At 55.0% G+C, this 23,415-nt stretch overlaps 8 protein-coding genes across 8 annotated transcripts; 2 read left to right on the top strand and 6 right to left on the bottom strand.

Annotated features, from left to right (window-relative positions):
• Nucleotides 1-1,063: 1,063 nt before the first annotated feature.
• CORC01_08550 (ATPase) lies at nt 1,064-5,345 on the bottom strand (the record flags this gene model as incomplete). The annotated part of the gene is made up of 3 exons (XM_022620180.1): nt 1,064-4,161; nt 4,213-5,134; nt 5,223-5,345. 3 exons carry the CDS (start codon nt 5,343-5,345, stop codon nt 1,064-1,066), a joined length of 4,143 nt encoding a protein of 1,380 aa, XP_022473334.1.
• A 1,542-nt stretch (nt 5,346-6,887) lies between these two features.
• CORC01_08549 (uncharacterized protein) lies at nt 6,888-7,758 on the bottom strand (the record flags this gene model as incomplete). Its single annotated transcript, XM_022620179.1, has 3 exons — nt 6,888-6,918; nt 7,143-7,668; nt 7,722-7,758. The coding sequence occupies 3 exons, from the start codon at nt 7,756-7,758 to the stop codon at nt 6,888-6,890; spliced, it is 594 nt and encodes a 197-aa protein (XP_022473333.1).
• On the top strand, nt 7,302-9,296 carry CORC01_08548 (uncharacterized protein; the record flags this gene model as incomplete). Its single annotated transcript, XM_022620178.1, has 3 exons — nt 7,302-8,031; nt 8,096-9,115; nt 9,253-9,296. 3 exons carry the CDS (start codon nt 7,302-7,304, stop codon nt 9,294-9,296), a joined length of 1,794 nt encoding a protein of 597 aa, XP_022473332.1.
• Nucleotides 9,297-9,680: 384 nt separating this feature from the next.
• CORC01_08547 (uncharacterized protein) lies at nt 9,681-11,129 on the bottom strand (the record flags this gene model as incomplete). The annotated part of the gene is made up of 2 exons (XM_022620177.1): nt 9,681-10,043; nt 10,101-11,129. The coding sequence occupies 2 exons, from the start codon at nt 11,127-11,129 to the stop codon at nt 9,681-9,683; spliced, it is 1,392 nt and encodes a 463-aa protein (XP_022473331.1).
• A 2,870-nt stretch (nt 11,130-13,999) lies between these two features.
• Nucleotides 14,000-15,842, top strand: CORC01_08546 (siderophore iron transporter mirB; the record flags this gene model as incomplete). The annotated part of the gene is made up of 2 exons (XM_022620176.1): nt 14,000-14,481; nt 14,582-15,842. 2 exons carry the CDS (start codon nt 14,000-14,002, stop codon nt 15,840-15,842), a joined length of 1,743 nt encoding a protein of 580 aa, XP_022473330.1.
• A 134-nt stretch (nt 15,843-15,976) lies between these two features.
• CORC01_08545 (SAM-dependent methyltransferase) lies at nt 15,977-16,957 on the bottom strand (the record flags this gene model as incomplete). Its single annotated transcript, XM_022620175.1, has 1 exon — nt 15,977-16,957. One exon carries the CDS (start codon nt 16,955-16,957, stop codon nt 15,977-15,979), a length of 981 nt encoding a protein of 326 aa, XP_022473329.1.
• Nucleotides 16,958-17,802: 845 nt separating this feature from the next.
• On the bottom strand, nt 17,803-19,699 carry CORC01_08544 (AMP-binding enzyme; the record flags this gene model as incomplete). The annotated part of the gene is made up of 4 exons (XM_022620174.1): nt 17,803-18,149; nt 18,211-18,917; nt 18,971-19,247; nt 19,303-19,699. 4 exons carry the CDS (start codon nt 19,697-19,699, stop codon nt 17,803-17,805), a joined length of 1,728 nt encoding a protein of 575 aa, XP_022473328.1.
• Nucleotides 19,700-21,766: 2,067 nt separating this feature from the next.
• Nucleotides 21,767-22,584, bottom strand: CORC01_08543 (acetyltransferase; the record flags this gene model as incomplete). Its single annotated transcript, XM_022620173.1, has 2 exons — nt 21,767-22,071; nt 22,200-22,584. The coding sequence occupies 2 exons, from the start codon at nt 22,582-22,584 to the stop codon at nt 21,767-21,769; spliced, it is 690 nt and encodes a 229-aa protein (XP_022473327.1).
• Nucleotides 22,585-23,415: the final 831 nt, after the last annotated feature.

The following is a 23,415-nucleotide window of genomic DNA, read 5'->3' as shown; positions in this document are numbered from 1 at the left end:
TCTAGTCATCTAACGGCTTCAGAATGTTCCCGGCGTTTCGGTCTGCTATGTAACGGTTCAGCACTTTTGGAATGGGTTTTCACACGGTTTTTGGTCTCCCCCACGAAGCAGGGGCTTATGAAGAAACGCAGTCACGATATCGCTAGGAGTCACAGGATCAGGTGCAACCCCTGACCTGGTCAGAGAGAAACTCCTGCGATGCTTGGGTACACTCCAAGAATTGAAGGCTCGCGGAGGACTATGCATGGAAATTGGCTTCGCGGATATGAGGTGGTTTCCTTAGATCGCATATTCAGTCGCCTTCCATCACCTCTTCCTCCTACCCCTATCTCTCACCTATTTCCGTCGTGGCAGTAGTAGTGACAATTCTTGGCATTCTGTATAGCACTTCATTCATTAGCGCGCCGTGCCAAACCTTGGCCTGACCGTTCTCTTCAATGTCCACCTTTGAAACCATATTGTTGTGATGATGCCCCAACTCCAGCATCGTGAGTGCCAGCGTACAGCCCACGCAGAGAAAAATGAAGCGACACAAAACATGCAAGCCCGCCTTGCAGAAGCCCCTGATGCACGGTCAAAGAGCTGCGACTTGAAGCCATGCGGTAAACACGAGCTCTCCGAGACCCCGAAGAAGTGATTCGGCTCGCCCCGGCATCATGCATAACAATAGGCACGTTGGAAACGCATATCGACTTAAGCTTGGATGCTCGGGCGAACAGATGGCACGTCTGAGAGTGAGATGACACGGCCAACATCAGATTGCCGCAGAGAGAGGACAAAAGACCGGATCACTCGTTGGCTTCGGGGCTAATTATTGTCTGTCCCCTTTTTTCCGTTGATAATGCAAATGTGAATACAAAATGAACTAGGTTTTTTTGGGATTCACCCATCCTCTCTATGAACTCCTGACTGAAAAATTCAGAATCCCGTCCTCACCAAGATAGCGGGGGGGCTGTTATTACACTTTTTTTTAATTCGCGAAATATGGAACCAAGTACCGAATAGAAATCAGCCGCGAGACTATCTCTCTGCCTCTCACACACATCTCACACCATGTTGTTGCCTAGTGACCGAGCATTTGCTGCATGGCATTGAGGCGGTAACTCTCGCTCTTCTCCATGAGCTCCTCGTGCCTGCCCTTGGCAGCCACCGCACCAGCCTCGACGACGAAGATAACGTCCGCCTTGCGCACCGTGTGAAGCCTGTGAGCAATGGCGATGACGGTGATGCCGCGCGCCGCGCGCTCCAGGCCTTCCTGCAGCGCCTTCTCGCTCTCGGCGTCGAGAGCACTCGTGCTCTCGTCGAGCAGCAGCAGGCGGGGCTTCCTGACGAGGGCCCTGGCGATGGCGACGCGCTGGCGCTGGCCTCCGGAGAGCTGGGAGCCGTTAGGCCCGCACTCCGTGTCGTACCCTTGCGGGAGCGCGATGATGGTCTCGTGGATATTGGCGAGGCGGCAGGCCTCTTCGATCTCCTCGTCCGTAGCGTCCTGGCCGGGCCGGGCGCCGAGGCCGACATTAAACTTGACGCTGCCGTCAAAGAGGGCGCTGTCCTGGGGCACGACGGCGATGTCGTCACGGAAGTCGGTTCCGTCGAATTTGGAGATGTCCATGCCGTCGATCTCAATGGTGCCCGTGCTGGCCGTGTACATGCGTTGCACGATGGCCATGACGGTGGACTTGCCGGCGCCGGAGGGGCCAACAAGACCGCAAAATTGGCCGGGCTGAATGGTGAAGGATATATTGTCGAGGATCTGGACCTCGGGGCGGGCGGGGTAGGAGAAAGAGACGTTTTTGAAGGAGACGGCCACGCCGCCCCTGCCAGGGGACGGGCGAGGGTTTGGGTTGGCGAGGGCCTCAATGTCCTTCTCCTTCTCCTTGCCCTTGGACGACTCCGAGGCGTCGTCGGCGGCCTTGCCCGCGGGGTCGGCGTCGGACTTGCTGAGGTCGAGGAGGCTGAAGATTCTAGAGGCTGCCATGCGGGCGCGGGTCACCTCAGGAGCGAGGGTGAACATCTGACCCCACAGCTGGGCACCGACGAGCATGGCGACATTGATAATGAGGAACTGCGTCTGCGTGGCATGGCCGGCGACGATCTGCTTGGATCCCCACCAGTAGGCAAAGGCGTAGATAATGTTGCCGGTGACGTTGGCGATGGCGAGCCAGATATTGGCAAAGGTGACGGCCGAGATGATTTCCTTCTTGGGATTCTTCAGGGCGCGCTTGTACTGGCCAAAGACCTCGTGCTCCAGGGAAAGTGTAGCGACGGTCTTGATGGAGTTGACGGACTCGACTGTGATTCCTACAGCCGTGGCGTACGCTGCGGCGTGCTTCTCCTCAAATCTCGAGAGGACGCGGATCTGCATGATGCCGGAGCCCAGGAGCATGGGAATAATGACCAGGCACACAATAGCGATTCTCCAATTCAGGATGTGGGAGTAAATAATAGCAACGAAGAGGTTGACGACGACGGCGAAAACGGTTCCCATGATGGAACCACTGAAGCCACCGATAGACGCCGCGTCCTTGGTGATGAGGGACAGGAGCGACGAAGGGTTGCGGGCTCCAGACTGGTGCCACTCGAGCTCCTGCTGAAAGAGGGCTCGGAACGAACCCACGCGGATCTTGTAAAGCAGCTTCTCTGCAATGTAACCAAAGGCAGACCAACTGCACAGGTTTGCGACGAGTTCGACGCATGCGAGCATGAAGAACATACCGGCGAAGAAGGCGCCTCTGCTCTTGATGTAGCTGGGCTCGTTGCAGGGACTGGCGACGCCGATGGCGAAACCGAAAATGGTACCAGACGCGCTAAAAGTGCAACCGACAATGAAGGCGGACACCATGGCGAGGAGGAGATACAGAATGTGAGGGCGGACCATCACGCCTGCCTTCTTGGTGATCCACCAAGTAGACCTGTCGTTGTCGAGACCGCTGTTCTCGGTTTCCAGGGCGGCGTTCTTCTTCTTTTTCTTGAGTTCCTTCGCCTCCTTCTTGAGTTCCTTCTTAGTCTTCTCAGTCGCCGCCTGCGGGCCTGTCTCCGTTTCGATGGCCCTAGCAAGATCCTTCGGGTTGACACCAGGCGCCTCGGCATCCACGGATGATGCAGACGACTCTACGGCCGTGCTTGCGCGAGAGGGAGCTGACTCCTCTTCGGAACCACTGATGTTTTGCAGGTTGACCAAATTAGCGTAGGCGCCGTTGCGGGCGATTAGATCGGCGTGGGTTCCCTGCTCCATGATATCACCGGCGCTCATAACGATGATGTTGTCGGCGTTCTTGATGGTAGAGAGACGGTGAGCAATAGAGATCAGAGTTCTACCCTTGGAGACCCTCTCGACAGCCTTCTGAATGCGAGCTTCACTGGCAGAATCCAAGGCGGCCGTGGCTTCGTCGAGAATCAAAATTTTGGGGTCACGAATGAGAGCACGAGCGAGGGCCACTCGCTGTCTCTGACCACCACTGACGAGCTTGCCGCCACTGCCAACGGAGGTTCCGAAACCATGCTTGAGGCGGTCGATGAAGGAGGTGGCGTCGGCCAGATCAGTCGCGTTCTGAACGAGCTTGACGATCTCGATAACTTCGGGTCCGTACTTCTGAGCAGCCGTGTTGAGATCGGCGCCGCCCATAAGATCTTCGGCAAGTTGGGCGAGCTGAGGTCCGTAGAGTGTTTCCTTGAGTCTCTGGTGCTCCTCCTTTGGCGAGTTGACGAGACCAAGAGCAATGTTTTCAATAACAGAACGGTCAAGAAGAGAAGGTTCCTGTTGGACGAGACTGATATAACTGCGAACGTTTCTGACGTTGAGGTTGCGGATGTCCTGGCCGTCGATGAGGATCGTGCCTTCCTTGGGGTCGTAGATCCTCGTGGCCAGGCCGGCAATAGTTGACTTTCCACTGCCAGAAAGGCCGACGATGGCCGTGTACTTTCCACCGGGGCACACGAGAGAGATGTTCTTGAGCACGTCCGTATCGGGGCGCGAGGGGTAGGAGAAGGTTACTCCACGGAGTTCAACCTCGCCGTTGACGTGGGTGGGCAACCTGTCACCCTCATCGGTCACGGAGTCTATAGTTGAATGCTTGTCAATGTCCTCCCGGAGCTTGACGAACGCGGCAGCTGCCGAGCCAAAAAGGGGCAAAAGAGGTGCGATGGTGCCTAGCATGATACAGGCTGGTTGCAATTAGCAAGGTCGCCTGAATACGATGGGAATCGAGAACATACCGTCGACAATGAGAAACACAACCGTGTAAATGTCACCCACTGAAGTGCCGTCACCAGTTCCAGCGACCGATTTTGAGATAGCCTTGCTACCTTGCCAGTATGCGAGGGCATTTGCAGCGTAGGCGATGAAGTACAGCAGTCCAGCGTTGGAGGCTGCAGCGATGGCCTTCTTGATACCCTCCTTCTGAGCGACCATGACATGTCCCGCGAACTTGTTCTCCAGGCGAGGTCCCGCACCGAACGCCTGAACGACGGCTACGTGAGACAACGCCTCTGAAGCGATGGATGAGGCCTTGGCCATACCCTCCGACATGGCTCCGCTCCATTTTTGGATATAGTTTCCGCAGACCATCGAAGCGAGCAGGTAGGCGGGGATGAGCGAAACCAGCATGCCGGCCAGGGGTGCGTATTTGATGAAGCCGATGACGTACGCGGTGACGAAGAACGAGATGGTACCGATGAAGTTACTGACTTTTTCGGACGTGCCGGATTGAATTGTTTGGATATCGGAGTTGAGGCGGGACGAGACTTCACCGGCCTGTCTGCTCTCGAAGAAGCCGACATCCTGTCTCAGCAAGCTCTGGAAATACTTCTCTCGGAGGCGCGAGGCAAGTCTCTGGCTCATGATTCCCCAGCAAGTGGTGTGAGTGTAGATGAGGCAAAAGGCAATGCAAGTGATCCAGACAAGCTTGACTACTTTGTCGTTGACGGCGTCTTGGTAGGCGCCCGGATCTCCAATGCCGTCCGCGCAGGTCGCGCCGTTCATGTCGTCAATCAGCTGTCCGAAGAGGATACCCATCAATGGGAACGGGACACCCGAGGCGACGGCGGCAATGGTGCCCACGCAGACCAGCGTGTAGTCGAGCCATGTTGGGTTGGCATAAAAAAGCAGCTTGAAGAAGCTGAAGACAGTCTCGAAGCGCTGGGTGAGGACGGTCAGTTTCTTTCGCAACCTAGGAAAAGGGAAAAACCCTGATGACGATCAGCCTAGAACAGAATTTGCGACTGACCTTTGGTTTCGCGACTTGGGCGGTCTCTGTTGATGTTGTCTGTAGCTGTTGTTGCTCTGGCGATGTCGTGACACCAGTATCAGCCTTCTCGGCCGCGGCCGCTCGTGAGTCTTGGTCAGGCATGGTGATCCGACCTTGAACTGACGAACAGGTTCAGGGAGAGTTTGACCGCTTTTCGAATTGAAGCAGATGGTTAAGAAAGGAGCTTCATCGCCAGACCCGGACTTGGCGTGCAGCTGGTGGCAAGGAAGAGCTCAACGAGCGAGGCCAGGGACCATGCCAGAAGTGGAGGGAGATTTTTTGTCAGTGGCATCCGCACCATTAGCGGGTAATTCAGGGAGTCATTCCCAAACCCAGCCAACGGTAGCGGGCAGTTGCTTGGCTGTGCAGGCTTTGATGACAGCACATTTCATAGAAGCGACTCCGCTGGGGGCATTGTGACTTGCCGCCCCGAGAGGCTGGGGGGAGGTAGGCGGTAATGCAAAGTACCTGCCATGCCGTGGAGTAGCCGAGTTAGGGAGCTGAAAGGGCATGAGGGGGGACCGGCGACCGACGCCCAAAGCCGGCTGTGACCCCCCTGCTGCCTGCGTGCCTGCACTGCTTCTCACGACATTCATCGTCCTCGGGGGTTCGTTAAGCGGCGAGAGACCACGATGGACGCTACTGTGGGAGTCGACAGTTGTAGCGGGATGTGCTGTGGCACGTGAAGGGTACCCGCGACATCCTGGTGAAAGTATGCATTGTCTGTGGGTGAGGCCGCATGTACATGGTGGATGGAGCTTCGCGATAGCATCTGATAGCGACTCGGGAGGGTCGAAGGGGGTGAAGGAATCAGAGAAAGCGAAGAAGACTGGAGCGACTTTATGTGGGGCCGACGACCGGACTGTGGGTTCGGATCAGATAATTTGTCTTGGCGGCGACGGCCCATCCCTTCCGCATTAGGCAAGGCTGGGTTCTTCGCCTCGAACGGGTACGAGAGGGTATGTACTTGAGGAATCCTTGCTCCCTGCCTTCACCCTGCTCTGTTTTTTTTTTCTTAATTCATTTTTTGGCGGATCGGCGCGAACTTGCTGTCCATTCGGATCCCCCTGCCTCACCAAATTTCGTGATCCTCCCGGTTTGTGGATGAAAATTTTCAAAGAAACCACGGCGGCAGCCATGGCTCCCGGGGAAAATGGCGCATTTCTCTGATGCTGGCCCCCGCAGCCAATTGACACCCACACACACCACTTCCATGGAGGTACATTCCAATTTCCACCACACACACACCCACTCATTCACTTCGTCTCGAATTTGTAAAAATAAGTCGTCATTGGGTACATACATGGTGCGTTGCAATGAGGAGCAAGGCCAATTGCCTACCCAGTGCTTTGCTGCGTTGTGTGCTGCTGCAAGAACCTTTGGCGGCATTAGCTTCAACGGCCGATCCATCCATCATCAACATCGTCCATGACTCCATACATCATACAGCTCGTGAGAAACAATGGAAAGCCAAGGAACCCGAGATCAAAAAGAGAATTACAGTTTTCAATCCTCGGGTTCCGACCACCGCTGCTGCCCCATTGAAAACGAGGCGCAGCCTCCAACACGTACCTTGATTTCTGTTTCGTTCTGGTACTTTTTCGCTTGTGTCTCTGTTCTTCGTTAGGTAATGCTGATTAGATCCTAGCCCAGCCAGTCCGCTTCTGCCCCGGCGCTGGGAGTGGCTTGCATGTCTCTAAACGGATCTGATAACTTTAACTCCTCCACCATCTGATAATTCTCAGACCCCTCCAACACTCCTCCAACAAAAGGTTCCAGTCGTTCTACGAAGACATCGCCGAATCCGAACCGAGCGAGCCCCCCTTGAACCGATTACTCATTCCGATACTCTTCTCAGATCTTATCAAAAAGTAACAATGTAGCACTGAAAATACATACATAAATTCTGCAAAGGTGCCCGGCGCCCAAATCCACCCGACCATGCCGTCATCTCCGCTGTCGCTTTCCCCCTCCCTACTGACGCCGCTGGTGTGAGTGTCACTCAGCCCGTCGGTACCTTGACCTCGCCCTACTTCTCCTTTTCTTGCGATCGCCGCCATGGCCAAGCGGATCCTTCGCCCAGCACTCTCGGCTGCAAGGCGTCTCATTCTCCGAGCCAGCCCTCGGCTCGACCTGCCCCTATTGTCGTCGTCGTCGTCGCCCTCCTCCTTGGTCCAGCAACCTCGGAGGGGTAAATTTGGGTCCTTGTTGGGAAAAGGATTCCTCGTTGGTAGTGGGATCGAACGGGCAAGTTCAGCCAGTCTCGGCAGCATCACCCACGCGCATGAGTCCCGGTCCGATCCAGGCCCTCCGCTCGGCTTCCGGCGGACGCTATCTTTATCTCTGCTCCTGTCCATGCGAATGTTCTCTGCCGCAATTGCTGCATCTGCATCTCCATCCGCATCTTCACACCCTTCGCTCGCCTCTGCTTGCCTCCCCCGTCATCAAGCCTCGCCGCTAGAGTCCTGTAGCTCTTACCGGTCTTCTTCTTCTTCTTTTTCTCCTCCTCCTGCATCGTCCCCTCCTTCAGACTTAGGAGCAGACTACTATTCAACCAACGACTCGTTCACAACAGCAGACAAGATGGGCTCTCTTCCTGGTGCTATCCCTCCCTTCAAGGTCTTCGTCATCGGAGGTCTCTCCTACGCCGGTGTCTCGACCACTTTGAACCTGCTTGATCTGAGCAGCGGCAAGTCGCCTCGTCTCGCCCAAGTTCCCTATGACCACCATCCGGATTTCAAGAACGTCCCCGTCGAGATCACCCTCGTCGACGAGCGTGATGGCTTCTGTAAGAGATCCTAAGGGCCCCGAATAGAAAGTAGCGACCACCTCGTTATTGACTAGTCTCCAAGTCCACCTGATCGGCTCCCCCCTTGCCTTCGCCGACTCCAAATACGCAGCAAAGTCCTGGGTCAAGTTCGAGGACATTGCCTCTCTCCAGCGCCCCAATGTCCGCTTCGTCCAGGGCTCCGTCTCAAAGGTCGACCCGGCCACCAAGACGGCCACCGTCCTCGACCACGCCACCAAGCAACCCCAAGACTTCTCCTACGACTTCCTCGTCGCCGCCTCCGGCCTCCGCCGCGCCTTCCCCGTCGTACCCCAGTCCCTGACGCGGAAGCAGTACCTCCTCGAGGCCGAGGAGCAGATCCAGGCTGTCCGCAATGCCCCCGACGGCGTCGTCGTCGTCGGCGGCGGCGCCGTTGGCATCGAGATGGCCGCCGAGCTCAAACTCGTCGAGCCCGACTCCAAGGTCACCCTCGTCCACTCCCGCGACAAGCTCCTCTCCTCCGAGGGCCTTTCAGACGAGTGCAAGGATAAAGCTCTGGAGCTCACAAAGGAGGCCGGCGTCAACGTGCTCCTGAACCACCGCGTCAAGGAGACGCGCAAGCTCGAGCCCCATGCCACCACCGGCCGCGCGCGCCACGAGATCGAGTTTACAAACGGCGACAAGCTCGTCGCCTCCGAGGTCGTCATGGCCATCTCCCGCAGTGTCCCCTCGACAGACTACTTCCCCGCCGCCGCGAAGGACGACGAGGGTTACGTCAAGATCCACCCCAACATGGTTCTCAAAGGCGACGTGCCCAATGCGGGCGACCACATCGCCGTCGGTGACATCTGCCTGTGGCCCGGTATCAAGCGCTGCGGCTCGGCGATGCACATGGGACACTACGCCGCCATCAACGCCCACCAGCTCATGCTGGCCAAGCTCACGTCCCAGGTCCATAAGCCAACGTTCTCGGAGCTCGGCCCCGTCGAGCCCATGATCGGGTTGGCCATTGGCAAGAAGGCCGTCGCCAGCGGGCCCGTTGTGGGTACCACGTGGGGTGAGGATGTCATGCACGCGTACTTTAGAGACGACCTCGGCTTTACCAGTGAGTATTTTTTTTGTCTTCCACCGGCACCGGACCGGCCTTCCCTGTCGCTCTTTTCATCTCTCTTCCACACCCCCCCCTCCGACCCCATCTTTGTCTTTGCTGCCGTCCTTGATTGCTAACGTTGCGTCTGCCAGTCTGCTGGAACCACTTGGGTTTGGGAAAGGCCCCCGACTCTTGAGTTGGTAATGACAATGAAGCTATGAGAAAAAAAAGCAAAAAGACGGTTTAAACATGGGTTTCTTGGGTTTCATGGTGTTCTTGGGAGTAATAGTGACGACGACGCAATGGTCCGTCCGGGTGATTTGGACTAGATTGGCTAGACTTAACTGCAATGATGTTCTCATGAGGCTAAGGATACTCTTCCATGGTAGCTTTGAACAAGAGACAAATGTCACTGAGGTCAACCAGATCAGATTGAGATAATATTGACACAGTTCTAAAGCAAAATAACACCTTCCTAAATCTGTCTGCATGTCTCTGCGTCTATGTACATTGCACACGCCCACATACAGATACTTTTGGTTTCATCTACGAGCCAGTCCACATAACCCTTGTCTCCGCCTCACAACTTGGGCACAAGCTGGATGCGCATACCGCCAACGACCTTCTCATTATCACCGAGCGGGCATAGCTGGAAGAAGCGCTCGCGCGAGCACCGCACAAAGGCGCTGCGCTTGTGCGGGAGGTCGACAAATTTATCGAGGCCGAAGCCGTGCATGAAGTCGTACATGAGCACCGTGTCGTTTGTCTTCTTGGGCTCGCCGACGACCCAGCTTGTGCGCGGGTCGTCGAGGAAGAGGAAGTGCATCAGCGAGGACCACCACGCCGTCACGCGGTGGGGGCCGCGGAAGCGCACGTCGCCAACCAGCGAGTGGCGGCCGCGGTCCCAGTCCTGCGAGTCATAGTAACCACCCAGCTTGTCCTCCTGTTACTGATGTTAGTGAGTGTATCTTAATCAATGTTGTAGATAAGTAAAACGCACCTTGGCCCAGTAGACTTCAAAGTAGGCGAAAAAGGTGTCCTCCCACGCAGCGAGGATGGCAAACTGGTGCGGGTCCTCGTCAATTTTGCGCAGGTACTCGCGGTGCTGGTCGAGCGTGCCCGTCTCGTTCCAGCCTTGCGACACACGCGGGTCGTTCTGCCACTCGTGGAAGAGACGCAGGTGCTCCGGGTTCTTGTAATCGAGCGCGACCATGGAGAAGGTCTCCTTAAGGTGGGGGATCCAGCGGCTGTACACCGTCGCGCCAGGCGCGGGCTTGGCCGGCCGGATGGGGTGCCACGCCTGCTGGTAGAGGTTGGGGTTGGACGGGTCAGAGGCCGACACGGCCGTCATGGTGTGCTGGAGGGGGGTTAAGGGGTATGATGACAGAGGATGCTCGAGGGCCGCAGGAGACTCTTGCGGGAGCCAGACGGGACGGGGGCCGAAGGGGGAGCCGGCGCCCTGCCAGAAGGCGGAGCGAAGGAGGACAACGGTAGAAAGCTCAGCCGTCGCGGCGGGCTTCTGCGTCTCGTTCTGGGTCGGGTGCTCGATGGCGAGCAGGACGTCGCGGAGCTGCTGGCCGAGGGTCTCGGCGCCGGTGCCGCGGAGCTCAAGGCGGACGAGCTCTTCCGCGGGGCGGAGGACGAAGATAACGTAGACGAGGAGCCATGCCTGGGCGAGTGTCGGCTTCGTCTTGCCGTCCCAGGAGAAGACGGTGCTGGGGGAGCGGCGGGAACGGGCCCAGGCGCTGTTGTTGGAGTCAGCGGGGAGCTCGCTGGACTTGAGGTCCGTGGGCTCAGTGAAGTAGAGGTTCTCGCTGTGAAGACGCTCGGGGAGGGGAGTCTGCTTGGTATTCTTGGACGCGGCGAGGGGCGTGAGACGGTAGAAGTGGATGCCGCCCTCTGAAGTCTTTCCGGCAAAGGTGTCGTGGTTGAAGGCGCGCTGGACTGCGTACTCGGAGTGGTACGGGTGAGGAAGCTTGATGATGTTCTCGCTGGAGGAGACGGCGGACAGAGAGATTGGTGTCGACATGGTTGCGGTGATGTGATATCTGTTCTAACTGACCAGTCAAAGCACGACTGATTGGAATAAGAAGAGGCTTTCGAGGCGGGTATCAAGACGTGAAATGGTTCCTCAATGCGTGATCACAAGATTCTGTATACGACGGACAGAAATCAGAAATTCACAGATGAAGGTAAGCTTCGAGTTCGGAGCTTCGCGGGCATTCATGTCACCACCGCCTACTCTTTTAGAAGACATACCGAGTTAACGCCACTGGGTCCCTGGTCTCCAATGCTACGGAACCGGCCCATTGAAGCGGAAGCCCGCCTCTCACTTGTCTGCCATGCCACGCCATGCCATGCCGTGGCTCAATTCTTTTTTCTTCGATGGATTGCAGGGCGCGCGAGAGCTTGAAGCGAAAGCGAAGCGACTGACAGCTCCAGTACCGGCCCATGACATCGTCTCCAGCACACCATCCTTCATAAGTTCTGGGGTGGTGGTCAGAGTTCCTTTAGTTCAACGGCGGGGTACGTTTGTACCTTGACTCCACGGCAGCTTTGGGGGGTGGGTCTATACGCGAAGAAAGATACAAAAGAGTACAAAAAAGACCAAGGTACGCGGACATGATCGAGGTCAGGGTCTGCACCCCTCCATCGCTGGCCCACGAAGAAACGCCGAGACCTCGGGTCAGAATGATTCCTAGAGCAGGGGACGAAATGCCCCGGAGAATTTCAGTTCCACAGCATGTTCCGCCTTGAGCATACACAAAAGATCTGATAAACAAGCGGGCGGCCGGGCTTGATCGAAATGGGGTTCGTGGTGGTCGTCCCTCGTAGTTGTAATGCCGTTAGTTGCGTGCGTTGCGCTTAGCAGCCTTTTTCGCTCCCCTCCGTTTTCTCCAGGGAAGATGGCTGCAGCGACCTGGTCTTAGCGGATCTGATAACTTTATTAGAACCAAGTTCGGCCATAGCTCCGGACTCGGAGCTGGGTGAACCATTGGCCTTGGTGGCCAGCTGGATCTGATAAGATCAAGGCAAAATTTTCTCATGGGCGGGGCAGCGGGAGTGGAATTATGCTGGGCTGGTGTCGATACTTGCAGCGTGGTTCACTGCTTCAAGATCCCGAACCTACCCGTTGATCTCTTTCATCATCGAGAAGGGCGTGTGCCTAAAAGAAGCTCGCGTGGGGTCGGATTCGGACAAAGTGGCCTGTTTAGGCAGATCCCTGGGAAAAAACCGCACCTCTTGAGATTAGGGCACGTAACTCTCATCCTCTCCACTGCGTCCCATCCCTTGCTACGGACGGCCTCAGTTCATGAGAGTCGGAAAATATCAAGCCGCAAGCTCTGAGGATTCACCGATCTGCCTAGGTAGATTTTTCTGTTTCCGTCGGGTCTTGGGCTGTTCCTCGATCGGAGCCTCTCCGGCCTGCCATGTCGCATCTGCCGCCCATCAACTGCGCCGTTTCGGCACTGAGGCAAATGATACCGGTGACCTTGGACTTATTTGGGATTCACGTGCTGTCATCCAAATGGCCACGACTTTCATGAATCCGACAGCGTAATACGGGGGTACTCCGACGGGTTGCTTGTCCGTCGCATCTTTTGTCCACAGTACTAGCTCCACGCCCACAACCCACTCTAGAACAGGTCAACTCCACTACGATTGATAACTTGGCCACCGCGATTCAGAATGTGCCATTGTACTCGTTTCCCGGCCAAGGCGCTTCCGTGATGGAGCTTGTGAGCTAGGTAGTAGCGTCGGTGATCTCAAAGCGAACGGTACTTCCGGCAAGCAGCAGATCGACAAAAGCCAAATGGTCTGCCTGCATTTGGATGGCTGAGACTGTTCTGCAGCTCTTGCACTGGACCTGCAACAGCCAACAGGTGCCTTGCGCCAATGTGCAGCGTGGACCGATGTGCGCTACACAGATCATCGTTGACGCCGACCATCTCACGTCTGGCCAACGCCTACCAGCGGCTTGGACCCCGCTGTCCTTGTCGTTTTCTGCTCATTGTTCCACATTGAATGGCATTCGTCCGAGAAGGGTTCCCTCAGGGCACGCCGTTGTACTTTGTGTCCACACAGTGCCGTAGAGGCCGTCGTATTGCATGCTGCTGAGTCAATGTCGTCTCGATCGTCTGGTATCTTCATCACCTGCTGATGGTCCCTATGATGATCAGTCTGGGGCATTTCCGAGCTGATGGGAACGTGCCGGTCACTTCCAGGTCTCCTCGGGATCTGGGTCCCGGAGTCCGGCCGGATAGTCGCGCCGAGACGATCGTGATGCAGGAGAACTCCAATGATTTGTATGCATGCTGTTGATTATTACAGCAGGCCCATAGATTCTTGGTAATTGCCAGAGAATACGGGTGTCATGAGCTTTTTTTGTTGCCTTCCCTTCATGAGAATGAATAGAGGAGGCCAGGGACGTCGAGCAGGCCTGTTGGAAAGGACCAAACACAGAATACCCGCCTTGGGTTAGTCATCCGTGTTATGAGTAGGAACGACACTGAGGTAAAAAGGAAATGGAAGCGGGGATAGTTGCGTGTTGCCTTACATTGCTGGAGATCCTGTTCTTTCCCGGCTTGCAGCTAGGAGGTCTTGCGTACAATGCCGTTGTTGGGGGAAGGAGCTGACCTCGACGGTTCCGATGAGGATTACTGGTTGCTTCCTTGTTGGATGTACACGAACCGGCGGCCATACTGCCCCCCTCCCCTTTATGAGTGTCTGCTGTCGTCTGCTATGTTATTGCAGTACTTGCCTTCGTGGTAATGAAGTGTGAAATGTCGCGATTGTCTTACCCTTAGTCCCAAATTGATCTTTCTGATCTCGACTCTCGCGACAACCATCCCCTCAGCGCGCCCTGGTAAACATTGTCTCGCCAGCCTCTTCCCAACCATGAGCCGTTCGAGTACGTCGAGCACCAATCGTTCAAAAGAATCAGATGGTGCAATACCCAGTCAAGATGGGACAGATACGAAGACAGACGACACAGACGACACCGTCTCGTCAACTGCGTCAGCAGGCGTGCAAATGATGCAGGCAACGACGCTAGTCTGGTCCACGAAGATTCTTGTCGCTGCCTACGCCGTGGTCTGGTTCATCTACTTCATCAACAATATCCAACAGGGTGTGGCGAGCGTTCTGACGAATTTCTTGGTTGGAAAGTTCGGAAAACACTCGTCTTTGCCGGCCGTAGGCCTGATGAGCAGTTTGGTTGGCGGCCTCACGAAGTTACCGCTTGCCAAAGTTCTCGATATTTGGGGACGCCCTCAGGGCTTCCTGTTTTGTGTCGCTATCTTGACTTTGGGGTTGGTTTTGATGGCCTTCTGCGACAATTTTGAGACGTATGCCACTGCGCAGGTCTTCTACTGGGTTGGGTAAGTCCTCTGCCTCTTGCACTCCTTGTTGATCCCCGTGAGCTTTATTCCCCCCTAATAGATGGGAGCACTTGAGGACGCATTACTGACGGTCCCCTAGGTACGGCGGTGTCGCTTACACCTTGCACGTTTTCATAGCTGATACATCGTCACTCGAGAATCGTGCGCTTGCAATCGCCTATTCAAACTCTCCATACATTATTACGGCATGGATAGGTGGACCACTCGCGGACTGGGTGCTCGCTGGCCCCGGGATCGCATGGGCGTTCGACCTCTTCGCTATCATTATCCCAGCTATCACGATACCGCTCTCTAGCCTCTTCATGCTAAACTACCGCAAGATCAAGGACGAGTATCTTTTGACGGAAGAGAAGAGCGGGCGGACGACCTGGCAATCCATCAAGCATTACTTCGAACACTTCGACGTCATTGGCCTACTCCTTGTCATTACTGGTTTTGCGTTGTTTTTGATACCCTTCACGCTCTGGCCCACAGAAAGGCAAGGTTTCGGGTCACCTATGATCATTGCAATGATGACAATTGGCATCTCGATTTTGATTGCATTTGCCGTGTGGGAGATGTTTTACACGGACATTGGCTTTATCCCTTGGAAGCTACTGGCTGATCGCACGACACTTGGCGCTTGCCTTCTCGGTGCCAGTCTATACATTAGCTTCTCGATGTGCTACTCGTATTTGTTTCCGTTTCTCATTGTCGTCAATGGACTGGACATCAAAAAAGCGTCCTACATCAGCCAAATCTACGGTGTCGGGTCGAGCCTTTGGTCTATTGTGGTTGGTGCAGCCATCCGCAAATCTGGCCGTTTCAGATGGCTCGCATGGTATTTCGGTATGCCGGTCACTATATTGGGTGTTGGTCTCATGATCCACTTTCAACGACCCGATGTCAGCATAGGCTATGTCATCATGTGCCAAGTCTTGACCTCCTTTGCCGGCGGAACAGTCTTCCTTTGCGAACAAACGGCCGCGTCGAGTACTGTACCCCATGAGCATATCGCTGTAGTCATGGCTTTGGAAAGCTCGTTTTGCGGTCTTGGAGGCGCCATTGGTTCGGCCATTGCTACGGCCGTCTGGCAGGCCATCTTCCCTGCGAAGCTCCAGAGCTATCTACCGCCCGCTGACCTGGGCCACTTGGATGAAATCGTGGGCTCCATGAACAGACAAACAACATACCCAATGGGATCACCGACCCGGACCGCCATCATTCAGGCCTATGGCGAGGCGCAGACAACCATGATCATCATTTCAACGGCTGTTCTGTGCCTATCTGTGGCTTTTGTGGCGCTTTGGAGAGACATTGACGTGAAAGCTGTCAAGCAAACCAAGGGAAATGTGGTTTAAAGGGGACAATTGGGAACGAGCACGACGGACGACCGCAGTGGAATTCCTTACCGAGTAGTTTTAATGAGTATTGATCCCTTACGAACAAGTTTGTTATCGCATTTCATCAATATCTTGTAGCCAATAATGCATGTTTAACGCTCCATAACCACCCAAACGGCATCCATCGTCGTAGCTTTATCGCCAGTCTTCTTCAGCTCACTCACCGCAGCCTGTATGTCGCTCACGTACCCCAGTAACTCCTCCTCTGCCTCTTTTCCCAACCCCTCCTTGATGATCCCCTCGGCCCAGGAGGGATCAAGCACGGCTGCGACTTCCCACTGCCCGTCGAGCAATCCGGGGGTATCAACGACGCCCCGATCCTTCAACCTCCACCCGGCCTTCTCGGCCAAAGCCAGGATCTCCTCCGGATCGAGAGCGCCGCGGATATTGCCCTGGTCCAGGGTGAAGCCCTTATCCGCTTGCAGCGCGTAGAACCTCTTTTGCGCCGCGACGGCCATCTCGTGCGGCTTCTGGGCTGGTGTTCTGGCTTTGAAGGCGTACTCTGCGAAACAGAGCCTCTTGATCTGGTGCTGATGCTGCTCGGAGGAGGAGGTGTAGAGGGCATCAAACAGGGAGGAGATTGCCGCGCCGGAGGAAAAGTACCATAGCGAGTGACACAGGGTCGCGGAGTCAAAGGTCTCGGCGGAGTGGGAGGCGAGGTAAGACGGCGCGTCGGACTGGTGAAAGGTGATGTGCGCACCGTGCGGTGAGGAGGAAATGTGGGATTGCGCTTGGGCGAGGGTGAATGGGCTGCCGTAGGCGCCGGGTGCCGGGTCTAGGGCCGTGACGTGTCCCGGAACTGGGGCGGGGCCGGTATGGGTGGTGTTGTTGCCGTCTCCGGTTGTGGATGGGGGGGCGACGGCGTGGGAGAGGACGAGGGCGGAGTCGCCCTGTCCGCAGCCGATGTCGAGAACTCTGGTGCCTGGGGCGATGGACCAGAGTGTTGAGAGGCGGAGGCGGTGGGTTAGTTGCGGGATGATGACGGTGTGTAGCTGGGATGGGCTGTGGGGGTAGGATTCCGCGAGAGAGAAGAGGAGGGTTTGTGATGGGGCTTCGGGGTGGGATTGAGACATTGTTGCGGTAGGGATGGTGCCCAGTATGATTGTAGCTGCTGATATGATGAATGTATTTAATTCTGGAAGTGGTCGAGTATAAAATAAAACCTTCAGAGATAGATTGAAGCAGTCATAAGTTTCGTCATGATTCTTAGATCTTTCGAGCTGAATCCAGATCACTTATACTGCCGACTTAACTTATGCGCGCATATACCTGTTGAAACAGTCCAATTGTCCAATTGGCTTGTCTAATCCATTTTGATAGAGTTCTGGCATCTAGTCCAAAATATTCTCTGCGAATTCCCCCCCCAAAAAACCTTACCTTCCCGAATGGGACAAAGTGGGTGGGAAAAGAGTCACAGATGACTGTAATTCAAATTGGCCTCAGCGGGCGTTGAATTGGCCTCACCGGCGGAACTTCCAGCGAAACCCCGAATCGTCACGCAATTGCAATGCCAAGTCCTCGTGGACGGAACGCATAACAACAACATCAAGCATACTTACTGTAGCTTAATCCCGGCAGACGATCTTGGACGAGCTGAATGTAACAGAGACGGGTAGCAAGGAAATAGCCTCTGAGAACACAAAAAGAAGAACAGAGTGCAAAATGACTCGTAGAAGCGAATGCACATGGGAGGAACGTGAGAAAAGGTCAGTTCAACGACGTATTCGGGAATCCTGCATGTTCTCAACTTTCTAACAAAATCCCCCTCCCCGCCAAAAAAAAAAAAGCCATTGCCTGACATTCAAAAATCTTACAACGAAAAAGAGATTAAAAAAAAAAAAAGGACAGCTTTTGTGTGGTACCGCTCTTTGAACACACTACACGCCCTTCTCCACATCCTAGGAGACTGATTGAAATATTACAACTTGGCAGAGACAGTCCTGCTCTTCTTGAGGATCTCGTCGCCGACTTTGGCAATCTCAAACTTGCGCACCTTGCCGCTGCCAGTGAGGGGTACGTTGGCGGGCACGCCATCCTCGCCAAGCCAGAAAATGTGCGCGGGGCTCTTGTGGCCGCCGAGGCGCTGGCGGACCCAGTCCTTGAGCTCCTGGAACGTCGGTTTCTCCGAGTTGTCGGCGCGCTGCACAAAGGCGCCGACGACCTCGCCGTAGTGCTCGTCTTTGAGGCCGACGACAATGGCTTGTGAGATGGACGGGTGGGCCATGAGGCGCTCCTCGATCTCGAGGGGATAGATATTCTCGCCACCTGGGGGGGAAATACGTTAGCATACAATGGCCAGCTCTGAGCGATAGAACTTGTGACCTACCGCGGATGATGATATCCTTGAAGCGGCCGGTGATTGAGCAGTATCCGGCGTCGTCGAAGACGGCCTCGTCACCAGTGTGCAGCCACAAGACCCCGGCAGAGTCACGGACCATGACCTCGTTGGTCTTCTCCGAGTTGTTCCAGTACCCGGCCTGCAGCTGGTATCCGGCCATGCACAGCTCTCCGCGCTGGCCCATGGGCACAATGTTGCCGTCTCTGTCGACAATCTTGGCCGAGGCGTGGGGCATGAGCGTGCCGACGGTGGTCAGTCTCTTGCCCAAGGCATCATCGGTGAAGGCATTGAAGCACGTAGGGGAAGCCTCGGTCAGACCGTAACTGCTGGTGAACTCTCTCATGCCGAGACGGTTCACCATCAACTCCATCAGGTATCGAGGGACCGGGGCGCCAGCCACAATACCGGTGCGGATCTTTGACGACTTGAAGTCATCCGGCGCCGCCTGGAACAGGGAGTCGAACATGGCAGGCACACCGTGGAGTGCTGTGCAGTCCTCCTCGAGGATGGCCTTGAGCGTCGCCGTGGTGTCGAAAACTTCCGCGGGGTAGACAATCTTAGCACCGTGTGTGATGACAGAAAGAAGACCGAGTACGAGGCCGAAGCAGTGGAAAAGGGGAGGAGGACAGCATAGCACGTCCTCCGGACTAAGACGCATGCGATCACCAATGAAACGTGCGTTGTTGACGACATTGCTGAACCCAATGTTAGCCTCTTCAACCTTTACAAATAGCCCAATCACATTTACTGATGGGTGAGCATGGCGGCCTTGGGACGGCCAGTGGTGCCACTGGTGAATTGGAGGTTGCACACTTGATGCGGCACCACCTTGCTCATGGCCAGGTGAAGCTCTCTCGGGCTCTGCCGTGAGCTAGACTTGATGAGGTCATCGTAGGTCTGATATCCGCTCGTTTCGCCCCGAATCATGACAATCTTGGGTCCGTTGATCTTGTTCGCTATTTGGCTCAGGAATCTGGTGTTGTCGAGTCTACCAATCTGCTTGGTGGTGAACAAAATCTTGCATTCTGACAGCGGAATTATTAGCTCGAGTAATCCTCGACCGTGGCATTGGTAGCTGACCTGAGAACTCAACCGCGTAAATGGCCTCACTGGGAGTGTACGTGTTGTTCAGAATGACGAGGATAGCACCGATTCTTGAGACTGCAAAGAAGATGGCAGCATATTGTTCGCAGTTGCCTGCCATAACACCCACCCTGTCGCCGGCCTTGATGCCCATCTCGAGCAAGGCCTGCGCGAGCAGCAAGCTCTGCTGGTTGAGCTCATTGTACGTCCATCGTGCACCCGTCCAAGGAATCACCAAGCACTCTTTGGTGCCGTGCTGATACGTCTGGAGCTCCAGGAGCTCGCCGAGACTGAGGTCAACCAGAGGAGGGTCGCGGGGCCCGTGGAGGATAGACAACTTCTGCGCGGGAGCCAAAGGCTCGGAAACCGGGGCTGTTGATGCTTCTGCGGCCATTTTGTCGGCAATGAATTAGTGATCAACGTTGAATTGCCTAACGAAATTACTACAGAAGTCAAACTGAACGTCGTCGTCTTCGTCGTGAAGTTTGTCCATGGCAAAGCCAACAGAAGAAAAAATACCTCCGCGATCTTCGTGCAACGCCGCCATCTTCTCGGGTCGCATGGCAGAAACAACTGGCCTGGCGCCAGATGGGAGACGACCCATGTCCAAAGGGCCCTGCATCTGCGTCACCGAGGAACGGCTTTCGGGGATCATCTGGATCCAGCAAGGAGGCAAGCAAGGTCTCTTCACCCACCCCCCGCTGGACTGGCCTTTAGCCCGTTAAGGTATTGCTTTGCCGGCCACCAAGATGGGGCGCCACATAGCGGGACGTTGCGAACTCGCGCGCACGTATCCGTACGGCACAGAACCTTAGCACTCTAGCCAAGGTTGCTTCTTCTTCACCTTGCCCAGCACATGCAGTCAGCGGCGGGCTAGACCGAACGGGTAATTGGTTCACGACAAGTACCTGGAGTATTGAGTATTCCCGGTACTGAGGGGCGCATACGAACGTTCAAAAGGCCACTCGCGTCATGGCAGAGCGACTTTATCTGCGATGCGAGCACACACACCAGAACGAGAAGATGGGTTCGATGGGGCCACAGGACTTGGCGGACATTGTGCCAGCGAGCAGTACATATTCGTACTTAGTATTCGTGTGTATATAGCGCTGGCGGCAACCTAGAGCGTGGGAGAAGTGGGATTGCGATGGATCGCAAGTGTGGGTGTGTCAGAGTTAGGATACTCTTGACATGTGTGATTGCATCGGATGTGGATTAAGAGTCTCAAATTGGTCAATGGCGTTTGCAGCGCAGCCACTCTCAGAAAAAAGTGACACCCCACATAGGGACTAGAGGACCCCACCGGGCCCCTGCCAGGCTGTCACCACCTCGGATAGGTAGGTTCGGGCCTCGATCTAATCAATCAAATCTTGGATCAGATAAGATTAGGGAAGGAGCATTTTACTTCTTCAGCGTGCAAAATTTTCTCACTCCCTCTCAAGTTCGTCTAGGTACATACCTAGTACACAGTAGACCCTCCTTTCCGCCCTCTCCTTCCACACTTCCTCCAGTCCCGCAACCTCGTTGCTCCGAAATTGTTTCGCTGCGTTTTTTTTTTTTTTTTTTTTTTTTTTTTTTTTTTTTTTTTTTTTTCTTCTTTTTTTTCTCCCTCCTCTTCTCATTTTCCCCACCTCTCCCCCTCTCCCCTCCTCATAACTACCCCCCCCCCCCCCCCCCCCCCCCCCCTTTTTTTTTCTTTTTTTTTTTTTTTTTTTTTTTTTTTTTTTTTTTTTTTTTTTTTTTTTTTTTTTTTTCACTCCCTCCCAGTCTCCGAGATCGGGACAATGTCCAGCACCCTTGGCCTTGCTCCATCTGAAGATTAAATCCACGCCAACCCACGGATCGTCGCTAACTCGCCTCGCTAAAGGCGTCAGGTTGCATTCGCCCACTTCCCTCCGTCCACCTTCTTACCTTGAGACCTATGTGGGCAGATGGGCAGGAAACGAGTCGTCAGTAGCAGTACCTCTACTCTAGCCTCTCCCTCTCACGCCATGATTCCATCTGATACCGGTCCGAGTTCACCACCCCCTCCCTAGGTACCCGCAAGCACCCTCTCCTTCCACCCTCTCCTTCCACCCTCTCCTTCCACCCCTCCTTCCGGTCCTACCACTTGCAATTATCGGGTGCGGTGTGGCGCGTCCCTCACCTACGGAAGCCAAGCAACTCAGATTTCATGCGAACATGGGCATGGCTACGATTCTGTTGAATACATACAAAGCCAAGCCAAGCCATGCAGGTTCGCACAATAAATCCAGGCACAGACGAGTTTTCTTTCTTCTGATTGACTTGCAGATTTGTCTCGTCTTGGCCTCTTCTTGGCACTTTGTCTCCTGAGTGCTTCCAGAACCATCAACGTCTAAGTCTATGACATTCGTTAAACAGAAACTTTCAAAGCTAAGGTTACATCCTGCTGACATCGCAGCGTCCATGCGTATACCCCGGCAGCCCTCAGCCACAATGCTTATTGGAAAGATGGGTATCCCTGAGCACGCCACTCTTCGAAAGTCAATCCCTTGGCGGCAGACGGCATCTTCACCATCAGAGGAACTTCGACGTCCTCATCCTTTCCCACAAGCCCTCCGCGGTGCACGATCTTGTCTTGGAGCACTTCAAAACCCAGGCGTTTGTAGAGGCCGAAACCCTCTGCGGATGACTCGAGGTAAACGGGAAGTCCCGCCAGCTCAGCCATGTCGAGGCCCCATTTTGTCAAAAGGGCGCCTACACCCTTTCTTTGGTGTTCAGGCTTCACTGCAATAATATGACAGTCTGCTCGGAGGGAAACGCAAAAGACGTGTGTCATCAGCAACTGGGGCACACATGGTCTCTGTCTCGAGGAAAAAGCGCGAGCCGGGGTCGGGAAAACGAGGACGGTATTATTCACGGGTCCCACTCACAAACGTATTTTCGGCCAGCCCAAAGCTTTTCTTTGGCTGCACTGAGCGGGTTGATCAACTCATCGGCGCGAGCTCTCTGCTCGCCCTGGAGCCAAACTGCGCCAGGACTCTTGTACTCCTCTGGCGTGCGCTCCTTGAGGAAGGCGTCCCACAAGGCCATGCCGACGACTTCGCCTGTCGCGACATCGACGCACTTGATGGTGTACTGAGTGCTGGTCTTGTGCCAGTACTCGGCAGTGTGTTTCGTATGACCCTCACGGAAAGCCTCGTCAATCCCCGTCGGAAACAAAATATCGAGGATTACCGACCCCTTGAAGGCCGCAAAATAGGCATCGTACACCTGGGGGATGTCGGGGATTAAAGCGGGTAGAACGGTGAGGCCCATTGCGTCTGATGAAAGCCGAGGAAGAAAAAGGCAAGAATTGGCGAGTTTTGAGCAGCGGTCTGACCTGGGCTGAATCCGCGGCAGCTGTTTGTCTGTCTGCGTCCTGGACCTTGCGCCTGCCGTATGTGAAGCTCAGGACTGTTCCGAAGTAGGATGGATGCCGTCTTTTGGTTCGTTGCCAACAAGAAAAGTGCGCAAGTGCGTTGTTTTTTCTATGTGTGCGCACGCCAAATCAAGATCAAACGATAGGTCGGGAATCGATTCAGCAACGCAGCAGAACGGGACGTAGTTGCCGGCTCACAGTGCGTTCTGTGTGAGTATTTAGGCTGGGACGCGCCTAAAGACTTTTCCCTCACGAACTGGAGCAGGCCGTCCCCACGACGCTCGAGGAGACGACAGACTCGAGTGCCAAGCACTATATTCACACAAAATACATCGGGGGTTGACGCGGCAGTTCTCGATAAACCTTGAAGGAGACGATGGAAATGCCGCAACGTGAGGCCAAGAGGGAACAACCAGCTTTCCCTACTCCAATCTTCATGGACTTGACGAGCGCTTACTGGATGACGCAGAGCCGTTATACCCATATTTAGCAAAACACATGTGTCATGAAGTTACGACATCCATCCATATGCTCGTCACATCCTGGGAGGGACGATGGTGCGTTAAAGTTATCAGATCCGCGGTCTCAAGCGGCGCTTTCTCTCTTTGCGTGTGCCACCCACTGTTCGGCGGAACAAACCCCCTGGATTATGGATGCCGATGAGTTTGGAAATTGAGAGAAATTTTCGCTGCAGGAAGAGGGCCGATGCTTCCCGGCGCTCGCCTCCG

Source organism: Colletotrichum orchidophilum, assembly GCF_001831195.1.
Source record: "Colletotrichum orchidophilum strain IMI 309357 chromosome Unknown Scaffold_73.1, whole genome shotgun sequence".
In the NCBI taxonomy this organism is placed as follows: domain Eukaryota; kingdom Fungi; phylum Ascomycota; class Sordariomycetes; order Glomerellales; family Glomerellaceae; genus Colletotrichum; species Colletotrichum orchidophilum.
The sequence above is the reverse complement of the archived record's forward strand: the minus strand, read 5'-3'. Positions and strand labels throughout refer to the sequence as shown.